The sequence below is a fragment of the Neofelis nebulosa genome, chromosome 11 (assembly GCF_028018385.1).
Source record: "Neofelis nebulosa isolate mNeoNeb1 chromosome 11, mNeoNeb1.pri, whole genome shotgun sequence".
In the NCBI taxonomy this organism is placed as follows: domain Eukaryota; kingdom Metazoa; phylum Chordata; class Mammalia; order Carnivora; family Felidae; genus Neofelis; species Neofelis nebulosa.
In genome coordinates this window covers 87,396,606-87,420,693 of record NC_080792.1, presented here as the reverse complement: position 1 = coordinate 87,420,693, position 24,088 = coordinate 87,396,606, and the positions used below count along the sequence as shown (strand labels likewise).

At 39.5% G+C, this 24,088-nt stretch overlaps 1 protein-coding gene and 1 non-coding gene across 13 annotated transcripts in view; one reads left to right on the top strand and one right to left on the bottom strand.

Annotated features, from left to right (window-relative positions):
• Window positions 1-22,830, top strand: part of IFT81 (intraflagellar transport 81) — a 210,804-nt gene extending 187,974 nt beyond the window's left edge. For 8 of the 12 annotated variants that reach the window (XR_009250512.1, XM_058691283.1, XM_058691289.1 and 5 more), the window contains 2 exons: window positions 1,799-1,942; window positions 5,068-5,249. Coding sequence is in view for 9 of the 12 variants with exons in the window: in XM_058691283.1 (XP_058547266.1) it covers window positions 1,799-1,942; window positions 5,068-5,169 (246 nt within the window). In the remaining 3 variants the exon portion in view is untranslated. Of the gene's footprint in view, window positions 1-1,798; window positions 1,943-2,344; window positions 2,528-4,727; window positions 4,749-5,067; window positions 5,250-11,044; window positions 11,186-20,247 lie in introns of those variants that run through there. The other 4 variants (XR_009250513.1, XM_058691287.1, XR_009250510.1 and 1 more) reach the window with 3 other exon arrangements.
• On the bottom strand, window positions 21,154-21,260 carry LOC131490706 (U6 spliceosomal RNA). The gene has a single exon (XR_009251206.1). It is a non-coding gene; the product is annotated as a U6 spliceosomal RNA (small nuclear RNA).
• Window positions 22,831-24,088: the final 1,258 nt, after the last annotated feature.

Here is a 24,088-nt window from a genome sequence, read left to right as displayed (position 1 = left end):
TAAATAGATGTATTTGCATGCCAGATATTGTGTCAAAAATTTGTTGGGGCGCCTGGGTGGCTCGGTCGGTTAAGCGTCCGACTTCGGCTCAGGTCACGGTCTCGCGGTCGGTGGGTTCGAGCCCCGCGTCGGGCTCTGTGCTGACGGCTCAGAGCCTGGAGCCTGTTTCAGATTCTGTGTCTCCCTCTCTGTGACCCTCCCCCGTTCATGCTCTGTCTCTCTCTGTCTCAAAAATAAATAAACGTTAAAAAAAAAAATTTAAAAAAAAAAAAATTTGCTGGTTATATTTAAATTATATTTTCTTAATTCTGCTTTGTTTCCTGTTGCTATTTGCTGTCAATTTTGCTTTCATTAGCAACAGCTGTGGAGGGCAGTCTTTAGTAAAGTGTTTTGAATCTAGTCTTAGCTTAGTTTACCCTCTTATTTGGGCAAGTACCAATGACCAGCCTTCTCATTTGTGTCCTTACATCAACTGTTAGATCAACTATATACCAAGGGCAGAAAGAATGGGAACCATTCTGTTACCTATTTCTGCATCTTTGCTTATTTTTCTGTCCTTAGTGATTTTTCATAATCAGTGTCACTGTGTACACTGTGTTTCCTGATGTGTGCGCTCTCATCTTCTCTGTTTTCCTCTGCTTACCTGCCTTCCATCCTTCCCCTCTTCCTTCCTTCCTCTCATTTCCTGCTAAGCCTCCTTTCAGTCACCCTTTCTGAATTTGCCAAAGTATATTTTTACAGTTTATTGAAAGCTTTTCTTATTCTTGTTAATAATGTTAGAGTCTGTGAGTAGAATAGTTTTGACAGATGGAATCATATAGGCTATTGGTAACAAAAATAATTCTGGTAGGGGTTTGGGCCTATTTAATAGTGTACTTTTTAAAAAAATCATGAAACTTTCTCCCTGAGAAATATATGCGTACAATTTTATTTATTTGGGTATACACAGAGCATACACAGATTCAGGAAAGGATATAATACTTAATAATAATAACATATAACACATGATAGTTTATAAAGTATTTCCAGATCTATTGTATCTTGTGAAAAGATAATCTTATAAAGCAGATAATTTTATAATTATCCCCTATTATTAGCTTTAATTACAATTGAGAAAACTGAGGTCCAGAGAAGTTGTCTTACTTAGAGCTAGTGACCAAGCCAAGTTATATACCAAAGTCTTCCGACTTTCAAAATCTACACTTTTTTTTGTACACCATGATACTGAACCACTTTCTACTTTCCCGATTCCCTTTATTCCCCACCCCACCCCACCCCTGCCCTTTCTTTTTCTTTCTTTTCTTTCTTTTATTTTTTTTTAGGGGAATGGTTGGATGATATGGTTGTTCTATTTTGAGGTTTTTTTAATGTTTATTTATTTATTTTTGAAAGAGAGGGCACAAGCCAGCGAGGGGCAGAGAGAGAGAGAGAGGGAGACACAGAATCTGAAGCAGGCTCCAGGCTCCAAGCTGTCAACACAGAGCCTGATGCGGGGCTCAAACCCACGAATTATGAGATCATGACCTGAGCCAAAGTTGGTCACTTAACCAACTGAGCTACCCAGGTGCCCCCCACCTCCTTTTATATTTTTCTGTTCTTTTTATCTTCAAGCTGTCCTACGTCTATCATAAATTTAATTAACTTTTATCATTTTAGTTTTCATTCATCTCAGGAGAACCTGATTTAGTTAACTGCTACTCATCAAATGTTCAAAGCATACCATATTCTTCTGATTATAGCAACAGAAGTAAATCCCTGTAACTGAGATTTAATTATTCCTGATTTTTTTTTATAATAGAAACTCCGAGAAAAACAAAAAGCTGTACGAGAAAGTCATGGTCCAAATATGAAACAAGCGAAAATGTGGCGTGATTTTGAACAATTGATGGAATGTAAGAAACAGTGCTTTCTGAAACAACAAAGCCAAACTTCCATTGGTCAGGTAATTCAGGAGGGAGGAGAGGACCGGCTGATACTCTGAATTCATGTGCCATCGTTTAGGGTTTTAGTTGATGCTACTAGATGTAAGCATAATCCCATAATGTATTTCTCTTCTTGAAAATGATTTGTGCAACATTTTGCTTTCAGATTAGCCATTCCCTATTAAGTTTTCTTGGAAGATAAGATTAAGGTAGATTTAGGTTTTAAAGTTTTTTAAAAATAAAAACCGCTTTTATTGTTTTGCTTAGTTTAGATATCAGTCGTGTCGTCTGAGTTTTATGAGACAGGAGACTAAGTTTACTCTCTGTAAATGTAAACATATGTCCATTAAGAAGCATGTAGTTTTTAAAAAATGTAATAACCCAATGGCTTAAAGTTCTTCTTAATCTTTTTTTAACTTTAGAGGAATCTTTTAGGAACTAATATCTCTTGTTTTGAAGAAACATTTATCTGAAGTTCAGCAATTCCCACAGTTTCACTTCAGTTTCTCTTTCTTCTGTAAAATTCAAGAAAATTTACTATTTTGAATAACATACTTGTTCTGACTGTATGATTTAAAAGCAAATAAAACTTGGTGCACATGTCATGGCTATTTGGTTTTGAATTATATAGTTGCATCAAAATTATTTTTTAAGTATTCATTTTATAGTATTGTTTGTTTATTTATTTCTGTTTTTGAGAGAGAAAGAGAGTGTGAACAGGGGAGGGGTAGAGAGAGAGGGAGAGAGAACCCTAAGCAGGCTCCACACTGTTAGCACAGATCCCAGTGCAGGGCTCGAAATCACAAACTGTGAGTGAGATCATGACCTGCGCTGAAATCAGGAGTCTGACGCTTAACCAACTGAGTCACCCAGGTGCCCCTCATTTTATAGTATTGTATTAAATTTAAGGATTAGTTGTTATTTTCACCCAAAATCTAACAGTATGAAAAATAGTCATGGAATATAGATATTATCATGTGCTAAAAAGTTAGCATAGGATTCCAAGTGAAATTCAAGAGTCCAAAGTGCTTCTAATTTCTCTTTCATTTGGACAGGGTACTTGAAGGTTTCTTTGATTTTCCCTTAAAGAAAATTATTAAATTCACATACTACCCTTAAATTCACTTCAGCTTCATTATACTTTTTTAAATGTCTTCCCTTTAGATTTGAAAACAGATTTCGTATTATTAGCATGTCCATCTTGGGTTAGTTCTTTGTACTATCCTAAGGGTGGCGATGAGAGGTGAAGAGCATTTCGATGAAGAAAGTTGTTTCAGGGCTCCTCGGTGGCTCAGTTGGTTAAGAGTCCGACTCTGATTTCAGCTCAGGTCATGGTCTCGTGATTCGTGAGTTCAAGCCCCACGTTGGGCTCTCTGCTGTCAGTATAGAACCTGTTGGGATCCTCTGTCCCCCTCTGTCTCTGCCCCTCCCCTGTTTGCACACGCTCACTCTCTCTCCCTCTCAAAAATTAATAAACATTAAATGATTTTTTTTTATTTTAAAAAAATTGTTTCTACCCTGTGTGGAACATACAGACTTGATTATGGCTTTGGATCTCTTTGTTTCCAAGTGTGTTCCTACTTTTACTTTTTTGTTTGAAAGCTCCTGGTTATCAGAGAAACATACCAGCACAGAGATTATTGGTAACTCTAGCAGCTATGGCAAGAAGAGATGGGATCCCTCAGAGCAAGGAAGAAGTTACCAAGAAAGTGTGGAAACAAACTTCTTTTAACAAATTTCAAGAAAAAAAAAAAAGAAGCATTTTAATGTTTTATGTGGTTTGAATATGGTACTCAGGTTACTTTAGCCTCTCATTTGGGCAAGTATCAGCTGCCAGAAGCCCAGCTACCGTTTGTGCCTTTGGATCAACAACTTGATCCACCAGATACTAAAAGAGGAAAGGCTGTGTTTCAGTGTGGAAGCAAACCTTTCTTAATTCAATTAAGTCAGTTTCTGAACATTGAGGTAGACATCTTTGTTCAGTATTGGCTACTGGCTTGTTATTTTTAAGCCTGTAGCAAGTGATGTTCCTTTAGCCAGAGTATGTATTCCTTTGCAAATATTTGAAAAAGACTGGATGTCCTTCACAGAAACAGCATTTTATTCCCCTAATGAAAGTCAGCTTGTAAGATTATTAAGCTTGGTGATTAATTTTTTTAGCCTTTACTGTCTTTGGTGCTCTTCCCTTAATTTTTAAAATTGTTAATGACAGATACTCCAAAGAATGCTTATAATTCTTTTTTTTTTTAATTTTTTTTTTAACGTTTATTTATTTTTGAGACAGAAAGAGACAGAGCATGAACGGGGGAGGGTCAGAGAGAGGGAGACACAGAATCTGACACAGGCTCCAGGCTCTGAGCTGTCAGCACAGAGCCCGACGCGGGGCTCGAACTCACAGACCGTGAGATCATGACCTGAGCCGAAGTCAGCCGCCTAACCAACTGAGCCACCCAGGCGCCCCGGAATGCTTATAATTCTGATTTGATTATTGCTTGCCATCTTATTCCACACAGAAAGAGTGTGTGGATTAAACACTAAGGCAGCTCCAAAATCACTTTATTAACTGAGGCAGAGCATCATTATTACTTCAAGAAAAGCAAATTGATAAAAAAACCACCCTAAAAGTACAAAGTTATTTATAGTTTTTATGTAACATTGGACATTTAGTAATGCATCTTAATGGGTTTTCTACAGTGACTTTCCACTCATTTTGTGATTTGATTGGAACATTAAAAAGCTTTGACTACCTCTGACACTTTTTGACAGCTGGCACTTCCAGAAGGGCTTATTATATTTTTCCTTCAGGACTAATACTCTAGCTGGCTAATTGATGAGAGTACTTAATCGTTTTGGAAAATAATCTGTCTTCCACATGATGGCCCAAATAAAGGAGAAAAATGTAGCCTGTGAAATCTGCTTTTGCGTTCATGGATTTGCTCCTCCTAAGACTCGGTGCTGCCAGCTGCTGCGTGAAACTGACTCGCTAAACTGTAAATTCCAAAAGGCCACCGCTTATCTTGCTTTCTGTATTAGTTCAGGAAATAATCCAACTTTAAAGGTTGTCCTTTAAGAACCATCTTATAATAGGATAATGTCTTTTCTGTTATAAGTCCATTAACTGAATGCAAGATCATGTCTTTTTCAGGTCCAGGGAGTGTACCAGAATGGTCTGAGAGCATTGTTCAAAGGCTTGTGGAACTCAAACCGGATCTTAAGAAATTACAAAACGCTTCACTTTCCTCTTTAGATTAATACTTTCTATCATTTTGCTTTATTTATTTCCATGGGCAGCAATAATAAAAGAAGCCATTTCATTAAACTATCAAATCCAAATGTATTAATCTGCCTTATTAGTTTATATAACATATATAAATTTCCTGGAAGATTTTAAGCTCTGGTCATTTTCCAAGTATGATTATTCCTTAAGGTTTTAGGCTAACATGATGCAGAGCACTTTTGGTAATTGGAGTAAAATAAAAGTCCAAATATGTTGCTCCAACTAAAAATGTATAAATTTGCTGAATTCTCCTGAATTGAACCTGAAAATACGCAGTAATGGATAACTTGCCAAAGCTGCCTTTACAAAGGCAAAATCAAGTTTGGGTTGAAAATGACTTCGTATGGAGATGTGTGTCTTCTAGAAACCTCTGTGTCATATGCAGGCATTTTCCCTAAATTAGTGACTAATGAGCATGAATCAAAGACTTGTTTCTACAAATGGTTCTAGGCGCTTACATCATTCCCCTTGTTTGGCACAAAGGAGTGTTTAGCCCTAGGGAGTGGGTAAGTAAGCAGCCTGATGATTAACTTTCATTAAACTTGGTTATTTCAATAACTTATCCATTGTCGTAGTGAAGGTAAGATCTAGATTATGTATACAACGAATCCTTCTTTTTTAAACAATCTGTGGCAGCCAGGAGATTTTTTTTAAAAGGCACTTTGATTAAATTTGTAATTGTTTCTCCAGCCAGGAGGAGTCACTGGCTTCGCTCCTCCTCCCTTTCCTTTTAATGAGAGCAGCTTAATTAGAGCTGTTTAGTATATGGCAGCCAGGCATGAGGTGAACACTTTGGGAGGGATAGAGAGGGATCTTTCAAAGTTATCTGTGTATTTTCAATCTTTGACTGTCCCATCTTGAGACAATATTAAGAAGAGAAAGTTGGCTATAACAATCATTTAGTCCCATCCCATCCTTGCAAAAGAAAGAAAAACCTAAAACACAGAATCCAAACAAGTGTTTTGTGAAAGACTTGGACAAACGTGCTTTCTGCTCCTATGCTCCCTCTTTTGGCAAAAACTGGAAGTACTTTCTCGGCAAACACGGATAATTTCACAATTTCCTCTCTAGAATTGCTGAGCGACTTGAGTCACCAAACGTGGTTTACTGCTATGGAAATTCACTATTCAGAATTCAGGAGGAGATTAAAGATTTCTGCTTTTCAGTGAAAGTAGTAGTTTCCACCGCGGTTCAGAGTGTAACAGCAGGTTCCCTGCAGGGCTGCCGCTTGACCCTGCACGTGGCACACAGCCATAGAACTTTGGAGCTTGAAAAGAACCTCAGAATGAGTCGTGCAGTCATTTATTAAACCGGGACCTTCGAGAGCTCTCTCTCAGTACCGCGGCTATTGCAGCAGACCACTTTCCAGCCACAGTAGAGTAACCGCAATGCGGCTCACTCCTCACGAGGGAGCCTGTTTCATTGTTAAAGAGCACCGCCTGATTAGTCTCTTGGTTCTAAAAATGAAGCAAACTCAGATTGGGAAGGAAGTTTTTTTAAAACTGTTTTTTTAAAACAGCAGTTAGGCAAAGCAAGATTGAACAAATTAACTCCCTGAAGCTTTGTAATCATAATCATGATGATGATGATGATGATGATGATGATGATGATGATAGCAGCTAACACATTCTTCGACCCTCAGTATGTACCAGATACTGTCTAAATGTTTTATGTGTATGAACGAATGTAACTCTCACAGCAACCCTAGGAGGTAAGTACTATCACCCCCATTCAATAGATGAGGAAACTGAGGTACAGAGAAACTTCCACAGCATATCACACAACTAATACCTGTGGCAGAGCCAGGGCCCAAAACCTGTGCTCTTCACTATTGTAGGTAGGTACTCAGTGTGACCCATGGATATACTGGCTGTGTATATGCAGACAGGTTGATGTCCATTTAATGAACTATAATACATGTGAAATTATAATTTTTAAAAATGTGTTCACTTACTATGTGCCTAAGGAAAAAAAAAACTTTAGTAAATGTTTAAAAATAAACTCTACCAACCAGATGTGGGAATTCCGCTAAATGAATGTCAAGTAAATGCAAAAAGAAATTTAGACATAGAACAAATGGAAGCTTGTATAGGTTATAATTTAAATCTTTCTCTTTCTCTGTGAAAGTGTTAAAATCATATATATCTCTTGTTGCTGGACATATAGATAGACTCCAGTTTCTTACTTTATGAACAATGCTGCAACACAACTTAAGAGTTGAAATACAATACAGTATTAAACCAAACCACAAAATTTATTTAATTTGGTCAAATCCAAAATCCACTGAATAGTTTTACAGACATTTCTTGCCTCCCTCTGTGAAAATGCCAAAGCTAAATCAAAGAAATTAGCAAGATATTACTTTCTTAATTGGAGAATGAAATTGTAAATTCATTCATTCATTTATTTATATACAAATATTGTCTTCTGGGTGCCTGACATTGTGCTAAGTGCTAAAATATAAAGTGAACATGATCTGGTTTTGGCTTTCAGAGAGCTCACAGTCTAGAAGACTCTAATATTTTGTAGCAAAAATTAAAAAGTTCTTTTATATGTAAAAAGATCAAGGAGCTCAGAGGAAGAAGCGATTAATTCTGACATAGGGGACCGAGGTAGGACTTGAGCTGGGTTTGTAAGGAGGAGTTAAGATTTTGATAGCCATGGGAAAGGAGGAAGATGTAAAGGCATTTAAGAAAATGACATGTTCAGGAAGTGACAAGAAGTCTAGTATGGCCGTAAAGTTACCCATTAGGGAGAGAAAGGAGCTCCTGTCACGTGCCAAGCCCTTGTGCTCTGTAATTTGTGTGCTGGGCACCCAGCTAAACTCTGTGAAAAGGTACAATAAATGTGTCAGACACGGCCCTGTCATTAACAGGACTACGATACATTAATTTTTTTAAAGGACTACAATACGTTAGACAGCAGCAAACATACTAAAACCTAATAACCAAGTGCTGAATTCTGTGTTGCTATCGAAGTTCAAACAAAATGGAGATCTAGAGAAATCAAAGAGGAATCAAGGAGGTCTGATCAAGGAGGTCTGATCAAGGAGGGAGGAATGATCAGGGCCTGGAAAGGTAAGGATTTGGACAGGTGAATGGGAGAGCATCAGAGGGCAGCAGGGATGAAACCAGCAGGTGCTCACTGGCCCTTTGCTACATCCAGCTTTGTATCAAGCATATGAAGCGAGAAAAGGCATGGCCTCTCCTTCCAGGGAACTTGAAGTCTAGTTACCAAGATGGAAAACGGAAAAACGTAACCAATGGTTGAAGTAGTTTACAGCACTGGATTATCCAGTGGGCAAACTGATACACTCTGAACTTTCTGAAAGTGTTTGATATTTCAGAGATCAAAGAAGTTTTCGTTAGGAAAATCAGAGCTATTAGACCTCCTTACACTCTTCTCAGGGTTTAGGGTCTCAAAGTTTTGATTCAGCTTTTTGGAAGGGGATCAAGAGTTAACAGACCTAGGACGTTCAAAGGAAAAAACACTTTGGGCTGGAACAATTTGGGCAGGCTGGAGAGGGACATGCAGATACAAGTTAACTCTTCTGACCACAAGGGCAGAATGTGACTCGGGGAGGAAGCAAGAGCTTGTGGGGAAGAGGAAGCCCTGAGAAAGGAATGCCCGGAAGTACTAGCCAGACAAGGCTGGAGGGAATCAGGAACAAGTTGGAGGTGGAGAAGCAGTTGGAAACCAAACTGCTGAAGGTTTTGAGTTCGTGCAAATTCCAAGTTCTGTCCATCGGTGTATGCTAATCGGGAGTTGTTAATATCCCTGCTTCCCTTAGACCCTCGATGAAATGAGAGACTTACTACATCGTAGAGAGTGGCAAACAGTCACTGCCATGGGAGGCTGTTATCATGGATAACATGATTTTTTTTTTTTAAAGGAGAGGCAATAAGCCAGTTATTTATTGCTTTGCATTTAGAGAGATATTTTTTACACTAACTCAAAGATTCAGCATTTTATTCTTTGATTCAGGTTACAACTCTATGTCATTTCTATCATCACTTTTTTGTTCCATGTAACATTTTCAGATGTGTGAAACAGATTTGATAATTCCAGGGAACTGAGCTTAGAAGCAGTATATGTAAAAGTTACACTTCTGTTGAGAGACATTTTTATAAGTTTATATGATTTTCTATATATTAAAAAATGTGAGAAAAAATTTCAGAGCTGGTGTTTAACTGCACTTGATTTCTTTTTCTTGAGAGTAGGAAAAAGAACTCGTTTTTTGTTGTAGTAATTGCCAAGTCACCAAGCAGAGCCTCCATGCTCAAAGAGACCCACTTGCTAGTGACTTTGCAGTGTCAAACAAATGTTCAACTTTTATTCTGACACTTCTTGAAGAATTTGATTGAAACTATATATGTCCAGATAACACTCAGCAAAGTGCCCTTCTTGCATTTGTTTCAAGATATATTTGGAAACAAGAGAGATGACCTTGGATGCAGCTGCTTTTCCAATTTAGGACTTCTCTCTGGGTCTACTGAATAATATTTCCCAGCATTGAAAATTCAAAGGATGGAAAAACATTTTAGTTACTATATGCCATAAGCCCTATGATAGAGGATTTTTCCCCCAGCAATATGTTCTGCCTCTAAAAGAATGATATATTTAGACCACAAACTCTATGCTAGCTTTCTAACCATCTATTTCAAAATACATTCAGGAACACATTTGCTTTTCATCAGAGCGCCTTTTTGTAATCTAAATTGAGCTGCCTTGCTTTTTAAAATATTTTAGCATCTAAGAAATAAAAAATATCAAGCAGTTAACCCTTCACCTTTGCTTTCTGGCATTCAAAATTTGTTTCAAAGCCAGGGTTCATTGTAACTTGATGTAAGATCTAAAAGAAGACTGGGGAGGCTCTGACATCCACAGCTAAGGTTATTGCCACCTGTCCAGATGACAATACAAGTCCTACTAGTCTAACCTCAAGCCTGAAAGCCAAGGCTAGCTTCCAGTTGTATCTACATTTAGCCCACGGAGATGGATGGTTTTAACTGTCATTAAAGTGACATTCTTTCAGTTACCATTATGCATATTTTGGAGGTTCAAGCAGTTCCATTTTTAATTTGTTGTCACAGTCACAGGACAAGACTTAGGTAACCTGTTTGATAAAGCAATTTTACCTTTAAGCAAATGAATAAATAAGAATTATAGTCTTATCATTGTCCTACATGGCATATTACCAGAGATAGTAACATTTTCTATTTTCATATGGTTTCCTAAGATGTTATAGTCAATCAGAGCATTTATAGAGATGATTATGTTGTTGGCAACAGTCTCCAGCATACGCAGTACATGAATGCCCAGTAAAATGTGTTAACATGCGCACACACACACACACACACACACACACACACACACGTAGACATAGAAAAACCATTTTATAATACTTCAAAGGATAACTTGTTCTCAAGGATTCCTTGTTGCTTGATTTGGTATCCAATCAGTTATGTCAACTGTTAGCCACAGGGTGAGTGATTTTGAACAGTCAACAGATTTTTAAAACTTACTACTTAGATGATCCGTCCATCAGATAACAGACTGATCTTAAATTTTTAATTGTCATAAATTATTGCCCCAGCCTTGCTTTGCAGTTTCCTAATTCAAAAACTGGTGACTTTTATCTTTAATCTGACATTTATTCCTTAGTAAAAACAGATTTTTCCATGGGTGTGGCTATCCTGTATACATTTCCATTATTTTATTGATGTTGAACCAAAGTAATTGCTACAGTCACTGCACTGCCCTATTTAAGTAAATAAGAGTTAATAGTACCCAAACTAATAGATTTTATAGGATAAGCAATAAAGTTTTCTCTTACTGCTGCCAGAAACTCCTCCAACTGCACAAAACTTCTGAACTGTGCTTTTTAAAGATATGAAAAAGGAAAATATGATGATACCTACAAAATACTCCCAAGACCTGTAGTGCTCAAAGAAGATTTTAGTGATGGAAAAGTCTCAGAGAAAAGGTAATTTTATTTTAAATATTACAGAGATTAAATGTGAGTTTTGCTGAATGTTTTCATAAAATCTCTTTCAAACATGTTTTCTCATCCTTCGTCTAAAAACATACAAAACTTTGAGCCAAAAAGAATATTCCTGTATGGTTTGTGGTTATTAAGTCTGTCAGTATGTCTTGGGAGCCCTTTTCTCTCTATCCAGCTCCCCTTATATTCTCAGATACTCTTAAGCAAATCAGAACATTACTGATGTTCAGTAAGTATTCATTGCTCGAGAATTAGTATCTCACTGTCAGCCTAAGACAGGAGAAATTTCTAGCAACTACAAAGTGAATATATTTCCCTAAACGCTTTTTATCTGTGTCTTCCATAGATGGAATTTATATCCAGCTATCTGCAGATTTATATAGAATCTGGTTTACCCAAATATTTGCAGTACCATCAAATTAAGTTTCTTTATTTTCTTTTTCTTATCATGCCCAAATATCTTACCTTGATCTTTTTGTTACAAAATACAGATGTGTTTATTTAATGAAGGCAGATCTAGTATGTTTCTGGTTCAAACTCATTTTAACATCGTACCTTTTTTCTGTCCCTGACCCTCTCCAACTTTTTTGGTTCTCATATCTTTTTCTCCTTGTTTATGCATACCATTCCATTACTATTTAAACTCTCTCAGATTGTGGGGCTCCTTGGTGGCTTAGTTGTTTAAGCATCCGTTTCTTGATTTCAGTTCAGGTCATGATGCCATAGCTTCGTGAGTTCGAGCCCCATGTTGGGCTCAGGGCTGACAGCAGGGAGCTTGCTTGGGATTCTCTCTCTGCCTCTCTGTCTGCTCTTCCCCCACTTGCACTTTTTCTCTCTTAAATAAATGTGAAACTTTCTCTGATTGTGTCTCACACATTCTTTTGCCACTAGTAAGTTCACTTTTGGAGCATCTTCCCAACAAAATTTTTTTATTGAGGTAAATTTGGTATATAACATTATATGAGTTTCGGATGTGTACATCTTTGCACACTGATGATTGTACGGCTCTGTGGATATATTAAGAAACATTGGACTACACTAAAAACCACTTTAAATTGGTGAATTTGTGTGGTATGTGAATTATGCCCCAATAAAACTGTTAAAAATGAATATATAGCTCAATGTAGCAGAAGTCAAATGATATCAAGCAATATTTGTTTAAAAAGACAAAAATCCCTCACCTACTTCAGTCTTCTCCCTTCTTTGAGGTATTTCCAAAGCTAGCTTTTGGAATATTCTTGCTGACATTTTCATTGTGCACACAAACGCATATATGTATTTACAGCCTTTTAAAACTGTGTACAAAGGGGGTTATATTCACCATTCTGCAATTTGCTTTTTTTTTAATTTTTTAAATGTTTATTCATTTTTTTTTAAATTTTTTTTTTTAACGTTTATTTATTTTTGAGACAGAGAGAGACAGAGCATGAACAGGGGAGGGGCAGAGAGAGAGGGAGACACAGAACCGGAAGCAGGCTCCAGGCTCTGAGCCATCGGCCCAGAGCCCGACGCGGGGCTTGAACTCACGTACCGTGAGATCGTGACCTGAGCTGAAGTCAGACGCCCAACCGACTGAGCCACCCAGGCGCCCCTGTTTATTCATTTTTGAGAGAGAGAGACAGAGAGCACATGAGCGGGGGGGGGGGGGGGGGGGGGCGGGTAGGGAGACACAGAATCTGAAGCAGGCTCCAGGCTGTGAGCTGTCAGCACAGAGCCCGATGCAGAGCTCGAACTCACTAGCTGTGAAATCATGACCTGAGCTGAAGTCAGACGCTCAACCGACTGAGCCACCCAGGCGCCCCTGCAATTTGCTTTTTTGCATCAAAGAGTAAATTATAATAATATGTCCATAAGAGTTGTTCTTAACAGTTGCAAGTATCTAATTCTTTTTTTTTTTTATGTTTATTTTTGACAGAGAGAGAGAGAGACAGAGAGAGACAGAGCATGAGCGGGGGAGGGGCAGAGGGAGAGGGAGACACAGAATCTGAAACAGGCTCCAGGCTCTGAGCTGTCAGCACAGAGCCCGACGTGGGGCTCGAACTCACAGACCGTGAGATCATGACCTGAGCCGAAGTCGGACGCTCAACCGACTGAGCCACCCAGGCGCCCCTCAAGTATCTAATTCTTAAACAGTGTTCCACTACATGCATGTAGCACGATTTGATTAACACGCTCCTGATTGAAGATCCCTCTATATGTGTCTTGCACTCTGATGCAAGTATATGTGTCAGGCAAAAAACAAACAAACAAAAAACCTTACAAGTAGCATTATTGTATTCAGAGGTATGTGCATTTAAACTTTTGATAGATAGACATTGCCAGATTACTCTCCAAAAAACTGGTGATAATTTGTAATCCCATCACTTGTGTATGACAGAGTTTGCTATTCTGTTGCCTAAACTAGGTATACTGGCTTTATAACATCTTTGTCAGTATGATAAGTTGAAAGAATTAATTTGTATTTTTAGATTTATGAGTGAGGTTGAGTTTTGATGACCTGTTTTTAATTGATTATGTGGTATTTTTTCTAATTGAAAAATCCATAGTGTTAATTGTAGAAATTTTGAGTAATATGGCAGATAATTAAAAACATGTATAATCCCCTACCCAGAGATTATCACCATTTACAATTTTTCTTCTGGCCCTCCTTTCTATGAAATTTATCTTTTGATTATTTTTAGCAGATAATGAGGTTGGTAAAGGAGCTAATTTTTGTATTTGAAATACACAGCTAATGGGGCGTCTGAGTGGCTCAGTTTTTTAGGCTTCTGACTCTTGATCTCAGGGTTGTGAGTTTAAGCCCCATGTTACTACTACTTAAAAGAAAATATGCAGTTTACAAAATGAGGTTATAATTCAGCTACTTAGAATATTGCTTTGAGCTCTTTTAATCAAGGTGCTACATAAATATTCAGTGGACTGAATTCTCCTGTGCCAAGCTTTTGGGATCAGCTAGTGGAAAAATCATTAGCATTCTTTCCTTGACACTGTACTGTCACTACCAGGGCTGAAACTGGATGAGATTTCCTGGGAGCCAATGGGTCTCTTAGTAAAGGAGACAGCTCTACGGTCCTTTAATGGCATGGAAGATAGAGGAATCCTGTACCTTAAAAGACAAACACACATTTCATATTATATGTTTATGTGTGTGCCCATATATATAACCATTATTCTCACTCGCACATGCACAAAACAGAAGATGAGATTAGTGAGCCAGGATAGGAACATGCTGAAAGAGTGCTGGACACCTGGGGAACAGTAAAATGATTAGCACACAGGGTAAGCCATCCAAAGACAAGTCCCATATGGTAATCATGTTTCCTTATCTGATTCTTCCTTTGGATGGGAAGAGCATGGAATGCAGGATTAGTTTCTGTTCACAGTTGTATTTCCCGTGCCTAGTTACGCACACAGGCAACTTTGATTGGTGAATAATGAATGAATGAAAAGTGAATGAATGTGACCTTGAATAAATCGCTTAATTTCTTTGGACTTCAGTTGCTTTCTCTGACAACTTCAAAGAATAACTAAAAGGATAAAATAAGGTAATGTATGAAGGTGGTGGATAAGACTGAAAGTCGGCTCCAAGCTGACTGTGTCTCCTCCTTATTTTTACGGAGCTAGATATAGTTGCCATTCAGGCCCTAGTAAGGAGGCCCTACTGTATACAGCAACTGTCTGCACATCATCTTCCTGGTTAACCAGAGAATAAAGTAAATACAATGCAGCTTTATAATTAGAAGTAATTGCCAGTGACCTGGAGGCTTTGCCATCTTAACCACTGCCTCATTCTCAGTATTCAAGGGTATCTTATGGGGCACCCAGGTGGCTCAATAGGTTAAGCAACCAATTTCAGCTCAGGTCATCGTCTCACAGTTTGTGGGTTCCAGCTCTGCATTGAGCTCTGTGCTGACAGCTCAGAGCCTGGAGCCTGCTTCGAATTCTGTGTCTCCCTCTCTCTCTCTGCTCTCCCCTGCTCATGCTCTGTGTCTCAAAAATAAATAAACGTTAAAAAAAATTTTTTTTTTAAAGGCATCATATAAATCTAACACTGAAGTCCCATCAGGCTTAGGGTAAAGTTATAGAAAATGGATGTTACTGTGCCTTTAACATGCTTAGAAATGCATCTAGTGATTATGTTTAAAAGCAGAGATGATAACTCAGGAAGGCACATGGTATATGTTTAGAATAGTAGCTATTCTCAGAGTTGACCTATTGTACATGATTGCAAATGAACGCCTGTCCTTTTTAGTTTATCTTGTATCAAATTGTCAGAGACCCATTCCAAGTAACGATTACATTTTGGAGTAGTGTAAAGAAAAAAAAAACCTCTATGAAAGATTTTGTGATTTACTCAAGAAATATTCTATGACCTTTTAAGTTGGTTGAAAGAGAAAGCTGGTATGATGTAAAACAAGTTAAAATGAGAATAAGCTTGGAAATATTAAATAGCATCAACTCCTAGCCCTTAGGGAAGATAACTAATGGCCCAGGCCCTAAAATTACAATTTTTTAGAATTTTTCATAAAAACTTGATATAAGTAGAAACATTTCTCAGGCCAGTACACCCTAATGAAATGCCATAAAAATAACAGACTAGCACATAAAATCTTTTTCTATTTGTAACCAACAGCATTGCATAATCAGGCAGGAACCAGGAAGTAAAAATAATCACAAAATTAAACAAAGTGATCTGTTTTCATTACTCCAGCAGGAGTAAAAAGTGAAGATAAATACAGCCAGCAAGTTCCTTTATCAAATTTGAAAATTCTTTCCTTGTCAGTCATTCCTTAATAGAATAAAAATGAAATTTTTACTAAGGCTTTTAACTCAACACTATCTTTTAAAAAATCTTTTTTAACTGTGGTAAAAAAAAAAAACACATACTCTAAAATTTACAATCTTTTTTAACTGTGGTAAAAAAAAAAAACACATACTCTAAAATTTGCCGTCTTAACCATCTTTAAGTGTTCAATAGTGTTACCTATATTCACATTGGTACAGTAGACCGGCAGAATGTTTTCATGTTGCAAAACTGAAAACATTATAAGCAACTCTACCCATTAAGGAACTCTCCATTCCCCTTCCCCCTGGCAACTACGATTCCACCTTCTGTCTCTGAGTTTGACTGCTCCAGTACCTCATATAAGTGGAATTCTACAGTATTTGTCTTCTTGTGACTGGCTTATTTCACTGATCCTGAAGTCCTCAAGGTTCACCCATACTGTATCATGTGACAGGATTTCCTTCAAGACTGAACTCCGTCCTTTTTAATATCATTTTTGTGGTACAGTCTATTCTACCCTTAAACATCTTTTAATGCTCCAGACCATAACCAAATACAGAATGATGAGAAGCAGGTCGGAATGCACATTTGACCTTCCGAATTCTCCTGTCAAGAAATCAAAAGAGGTTATAAAGTGATTAAACACTGTAGGACTTCCCCAGTGTGAGAAAAACTATTTGATGCTAAGTTAGCAATCAAGACTCTGAAGACCTTTCGCAAGCCACTTGTATTGAAGGTTTTTATTTGTTTTGTTGTTCTAGAAATGCATTTGACCTAGTACAACTTTTTTTTTTTTTTTAAGTATCTGCAAATATATCTCTGCTGCTGGGTTATTTTTTTTTTCCTTCAAGCCTGCAGACATTCTTTCCAATTTCTTCAGATTGAGTTAGCTGTGTTCATGTTTGAGAATAACCCTCCTCCCCTATTCTGTTATAGCAACAGTGTGTTAAGAGAATGCAGTCGGGAACTGGAGATATTGTTAGGTCACAGAACCAAACAGGATTGAGTTTTAAAAAGAAGCAGAGAGGGGCGCCTGGGTGGCTCAGTCGGTTAAGCGTCCGACTTCGGCTCCGGTCATGATCTCGCGGTCCATGGGTTCAAGCCCCGCGTCGGGCTCTGTGCTGACCGCTCAGAGCCTGGAGCCTGTTTCGGATTCTGTGTCTCCCTCTCTCTGTGACCCTCCCCCGGTCATGCTCTGTCTCTCTCTGTCTCAAAAAATAAATAAACGTTAAAAAAAATTTTTTTTAAAAAGAAGCAGAGCTCATTCAATTTCAGTCTTCCTACCTTATTTTTTTTTTTAGAAGATGTTTGTTTATTTTTGAGAGAGAGAGAGAGAGAGAGAAGAGCAGGTGTAAGCAGAGGAGGGGCAGAGAAAGAGGGAGAGAGAGAATCCCAAGAAGGCTCTGTGCTGTCAGCACAGGAGCCCCACTTGGGGCTCGAACTCATGAACCGTGAGATCATGACCTGAGCCAAAATCAAGAGTTGGATGCCTAACCGACTGAGATACCCAGGTAACCCCCTACCTTAATTTTTAACAGCTTTGTTGAGCTATGATTCACATATCATATGCTTCACTCATTTAAAAATTCAGTGGTTTTTAGTATATTCCCAGAGTTCACAACCATCACTACATTCCCTTTGAGAACATTTTGCCACCCCCATAGGAAACCCTGTGCCCATTAGCTGTCACTCCCCATTTCCTCCAGATCCCCCAGCCCTAGGCAATCACTAATCTGCACTCTATAGATTTGTCTATTCTGAAATTTCATATAAATGGAACCATATGATATGTGGCCTGGCTTCTTAGCATGTTTTCAAGGTCATCATTGTTATAGGATGTATCACTTATCCCTTTTTTTAAAATTGTGGGAAAATAAAATTGACCATCTTAACCATTTTTAAGTATACATTTAAGTATTTTAAGTACATTCACATTGTTGTGCAACCAATCTCCAGAACTCTTCATCTTGCAAAACTAAACTCTATTTCCATCAAGAGTTTCCTGTTCTCCCTTTTTCTCAACCTCTGGTAACCATTATTCTACTTGGTCTCTGTGAATTTGATTCAGGTACCTTATATAAGTGGAATTATACAGTATTTGTCCTTTTGTGACTGGTTTGTTTCATTTACCACAATATCCTCAAGAACTTTGTCATTCATGTTGTAGCATGTGTCAGAATTTCCTTCCTACTTCGTTCCTTTTTATGACTGAGTAATATTTCATTGTGTGGATATACTTAATACATTTTGTTTATCCATTCATTAGTTGATGAGCGTTTGGGTTATTTCCACTTTTGGGTTACTATGAATAATGCTACTATGAACATGCATATGCAAGTTTTTGTATAGACATGTTTTCAGCTCTCTGGGACATCTACCTTGGAGTAGAATTGCTGAGTCATATGGCAACCCTATGTTTAACTTTTTGTGGAGCTGAGCAACTTTTTCACATCAGCTGCATCATTTTACAGCAGCAAACTAGAGAGGTTCCAGTTTCTCCACATCCTCACCAAGGATGTTGGAGAAAAGAATGTTGTTATTGCCCACCCTTTTCATCATAGCCAAACTGGTAAGTGTGATGTAGTATCTCATGGTGGTTTTGTTTGCTTTTGCCTGGTGGCTAGTTTTACATGAGTTTATTGGCCATTTGCATATCCTCTTTAGATAAATGACTCTTCAGATCCTTTGTCCATTTTTTAATCATCTTGTTATTGTTGATTATTCATGAATCCTGACTACGAGTCCCTTGTCAGACAAATGACTTACAAATATCTTCTCCTATTTTGTAGGTTGCCTTTTTCACTTTCTTGATGGTGTCCTCTGAAGGTTTTTAATTTCAATGAAGTCCAATTATCTGTTTCTTCTTTTGACACTTGTGTTTTTCGTGTTGTATCTAAGAAGGTTTTGCCTTCTTAGGCACAAAGATTGGGATACCTGACTGACTCACTTGGAAGAGTATATGACTCTTGATCTCAGGGTTGTGAGTTTAAGTTCCACATTGGGTATAGAGATTAGTAAGAAAACAAACTTAAAAAAAAAAGCACAAAGATTTACTCCTGTTTTCTTCTAAGAATTTTTAGTAGTTTTTGCTCTTCTATTTAAATCTATGATTCATTTTTGGTTAAGTTTTGTATATACTGTAAGAATGAGATCCATCTTCAGTATTCTACATGCGTGTATCCATTTGTCCCAGCACCATTTGTTGAAAGATTATTCGTTCCCCCTTCCCCTCCATTCAATTGTCTAGGTACCCTTGTTGCAAATCAATTGACCATAAACCATGACAGTTTATTTCTGGATTTTCGATTCTATTCCATTGATCTATCTTCTAACTTTGTTTTTCCTTTTTAAGATTGTTTCAGCCATAATCAAAATAATCAAAAGATGATTTTCAGATTTTTATCGTGTACTGAGTTGAGAGAGGGAGATTTAGGTTCTGCTTTGTCTGTATGAAGTTGAAGGTGCCTACTGGACACACAAGGGGAACTGTCCAGTAGAAACTATATTTAGGAGTCTGGTGTTCCAAAGAGAGAACAGAGATGGGGATAAAGATAATCAAGATGTGAGAATCAAGAGCACGTAGGTCCCATCACCCTTCCCATCTATTGCTCCGTCCCTCTGTGCTCTCTTGGGTTCCCCCCCAACAGTCTTTCTCAAGTTATTTCTTCACAGTTTCCTAGGTGCTCCAGACCAGAGAGATTTCCCCATGCTGTCATTCTCTAGAAGCCTTTCCATTATGGAACTGACTTCACCAAGGTTGAAAAGCCATTACCCCTCAACCTTTCAATTCTTCCTTTTTGTTTAGATATTAAGTATGCAGTCATCCAGGGAAACCAGAAGGGATGAGTAGGTTTAGGAGAGGGGATCTTTGGAAACAGGCATTTATAAAGCTGGTTCAGATTTGGATTGGCCCTGAAATCATTGCTAAGTGGTAGGAATGGTGGAGCCTGAAAAGAGAGTGAAGCATGGCATTTCTAGCTCAGCTCAAAAGGACTTTTGGTATCTTTTAGGGAGCTACTATAGTTTAAGAGAGAAAGATGTCACAAAGGAAGGCCAGAAAAGGCGTTCCCAGGGAAATCAACTCCTTGCTGTGATCATCACTTTAGAGTCTGATTAAACATTTTGCAGATGGTGGTGATGGGTGCACAACACTGCGAATGTACTTAATGCCACTGAACTTACACTTAAAAATGGTTAAAATGGTGAATTTTTATGCTCTGCATATTTTACCACTATTAAAAAAAAAAATGTTTTGCAGGTCTAGAAACCAGATCCCAGGGCCTGGAATGTTTCTGTCTAGTCCCTAAGATGCATCTTTTCCTGTTACCAAAAGGTCTGAGACACCCAGTTGGTAATCAGAAGCTCTTACAGGGAGCCTGGAAAGTAGCTGCAGACTCTTATGGCATTTTTACTTCCAAGTATGTAAGTACAGCTCTGTGGTGGCTGGGAAACCGACCAGGAGACTGTGTCCCTGTCCTTGCCTGTGTAATGCTATACAAATACTGTCACATTTGTGTCATGGAGGGGGTCTCCTTTGGTCAATACCCTGTGGGCGATCCCTCTGTTTGTTGTTACACAGGATGGAGTCTAAGTAGACAGTAAATGAGAAGGTGAAGTTTCCTTGGATTATCCATGGTGGGGAGGCCCCAGGTACAGGGAGACTGAAGGATGAGTAGCGGCTAGCCCATAACTGCAAGTTCACGGTTGCCCCCAGCAACACCTCTTATGACGTGTCTGCCTTTAAGTGGCCGACCTTAGTAATTTTGGATTCTCAGTAGTTTTCTTCTCAGAAGTTGACCTTATAAAGAGCCTCTGGGGGTATCTCCTACCTGATCCTTCACCCCGGGCCCCCATCTTCCCTTCCCATTTCTCCTTCACCAGTAAAACCCATTCCTTCATCCTGCCCTGCCTGTGCATGTACATCTCTAGCACAAGGGAAGGGGACTTGGGGGACATTGGTTATTTTTACTTTAGGACTAGTATAAAGTTGAGACATGGTCAACCAATCCCAGACTTGAGCCCACTGATGTCTCAGATTTTAAGAAGCACCAACCAGTCTTTCCAAGTGCCATGTTCCACCAACACTTTCCTTCACTTGTCTTGACGTTGTTAGACCCCCCACGGTGTGGTTTTATCGCCTGCCTCCATTCAGATTTTTTTTTTCCCAGATGTGGAACGCTTCACAAATTTACATGTCATTCTTGTACAGGAACCATGCTAATCTTCTCTGTATTGTTCCAATTTTAGTCTGTGCACTGCCACATCAAGCACCTTCCTTTCAGATTCTGAGGGTCATTTGACTTTGTCTCTGGCAGCTGCCATTTTCTGCCTCCTACCTGACATGGCACCCTGTGTCATGTGAACCCTTACACATGGTGGCTCTGCCCAGTCTGGGCCCTTAGGGAGGGCGTCTAGCAAGATCAGCTTAATTTCTACGTCCACTTTTACAGGACAACTTCATTCAGTGTCCATTACACTTTTTGTGTAATATTTATTTTGGGGAAAGCGGAAACAGAGGAGGGGCTGAGAGAGGGGGAAAGAGGATCCGAACCGGCTCTGTACTGACCAACTGACAGCAGTGAACTCGATATGGGGCTCAAACTCATGAGCCATGAGATCGTGACCTGAGCCGAAGTCAGATGCTCAACCAACTAAGCCACCCAGGTGCCCCCATTACACTTTTAAAATGCTTAAACCAAATCACTCCAGTCTCTTTTCTTGATACCTTTTCTTCATACCTTTTCTTTATACCTTTATACCTTGGCCTTTACACCGAGCTGTGGCCTTCCACACTTCTGGCCCTAAAGCCTCAGCAGCTGTTTGGTGTAAGCCAGCTCAGTGCCCTTGCAGTGAGTTTGGGGAATCTATTAGCTTTATCCCTAAAGTTAGACTCCACACTGTCTCAGAAGAATGGTAGAGTGAGACAGAAGACGAGGGGTGGTCAAGAGAGAAGCTAGGAAAAGATTTGTACCGATGCTAGAAAAAAATGAAAGCTCTTCATGGGTTTACTTATGCAAGATGCAAGGTAAAGTGCAAATACCTTGACCCAGCAGTTGTTCCGCACCCCTGACCGCCTTCCAAATTCACACACACACACACACTCACCAGACACACTTAGCAATTCAAAGCTCTGGTCTGGAAAATCTTGCCCCTGGGGTGTCAGTTAGTCCCCTAGTGATGACAGGTTTAATGGTTCCGTATCTCTGCATTCCACAAGGACCACCTACCCAGAGGCCACACCCTCCTGACCTGGTTAGGCAGGGCCTGAGACTCCACAGGGAACATGAGAGCAGTATGGATCGAGGGTCCAGGGGCCTGTGCTCTTGTTTGGGTGAATCGCTCTGGGTTGCTGTGTGACTATATCTATGTTGCTTGCCCTCTCTGTAATTCAGGGTCCGTGGGTATAAAATGGGACTGATGGTTCTTGTCTCATAGAAATATCATGAGAAAGTAAACTATGGTCTTTGAGAGTTTATGCTTCTAAGTAGTCAAGGAGTCAGGGAAGTCCTGTGTTTTCTCTTTTTTGGATATTGAGGGGAGGTTTCCTGGGCTCTCTTATGCAAGCCCTCAGAAGACATTTAATCAGAGAGTAAGGCTGAAATTTTTTAAAAAGTAAACCTCACAAAAGAAGAGCCTTGGGGCACCTAGGTGACTCAGTCAGTTGAGCTTCTAGACCTTGGTTTCAGCTCAGGTTATGATCTCACAGTTCATGGATTCAAGGCCTGCATTGGGCTCCACACTGACATTGCAGAGCCTGGTTGGGATTCTCTCTCTCCCTTTCTCTCAAAAGAAATAAACAAACTTAGAAGAAGGAGGAGGAGGAGGAGGAGGAGGAGGAGGAGGAGGAGGAGGAGGAGGAGGAAGAGGAGAGGCAGCGGCGGCAGGAAGAGGAGGAGGAGGAAGAAGAAGAAGAAAAGAAGGAGGAGGACGAGGAGGAGGAGGAGAATAAGGAGAAGGAGAAAAGGAGAATGAGAAGAAAAAGAGCCTTGAAGTATCTTAAGTGTTTCCTTCCAGACAAAAGACCAGGAGATTCTTTGGCAAGTTTCTAGCCAGCGACCTGGAATAGGGGATAGAGATGCTTTATTTTTCTTTCTTCCAGTTTCCCTTTCTGGTCTGATATCTCTTCTAATGACACTCGTTGGGGTAGGGCCACAGGTTGTGGTAGAAAACAATGTCCCAGCTGCTCAGGTCTTTCTATGGGGTAATACTTGATCAGCCTACCTTGTGGGGGGTGGGGGGGGAAAGAAACAGACTTTTTATTGATTTGTGTTTATTTGATTGTTCGTTCAATCAGCCCAGCTGATTGAGTGCCCTCTGATGGTCTGGTCACCCGTGATAAAGTGCATCTGGAGGGAGACACTATGGTCTGCCAGTTACCAGCCTGCAGTCCTACAGCCCTGTGCCCAAGAACCAACCATAGCATCTCGTCCTGGTGAAAGATCCTTGGGTTCTTGGTTGCTGTCTCAGCCTCCTATTGTTGCTGTAACAAATAACCACAAACCTAAAACAACAGAAATGTGTTCTCTTATATTTCTGGAGGTCAGAAGTCTTATGAGCCTAAAAACCAAGGTGTCATCAAGGCTCTGTTCCTTCTGGAGGCTCCAGGGGAGAATCCAACTTGGTGCCTGGCTCCAGAGGCCACCACGCTCCTTGGCTCGCGGCCCCTTCTCTGTCTTCCAGGCAAGCCATTCCAGCCTCTGTCACACTTCTCTCTAGCTGACCCTCCTGCCTACTTGCGCCAAGGGCCCTTGTGATTAAGTTGGGCCCCACCCTCTCCTTTCCTGGGTTTCTTGGGACCTCAGGGCTGGGTAGGAGCCAGTGGGGGAGTACACTGATTAGAGCCTTTGGAACTTTCCTCAAGACAGGAGGTAGTTGGACATTACAAGCCTATTGAGCCCCCTCCCTGCCATGGTCTCCATTGATGACCATGGAAAGAACTAAGAGTCGGGGAGTAAAAAGAAGAGGGACCCCATGTGTCTGGAAGAAACTGGATGAAGAAGGCTGAAAGCAGTCAAAGGGGTTGACGCCACTTAAGCGTGGCCTGGTCAACAACATCCTCATTCACCCGGATTTTGGAATCACTTCACCAGAGCACGACC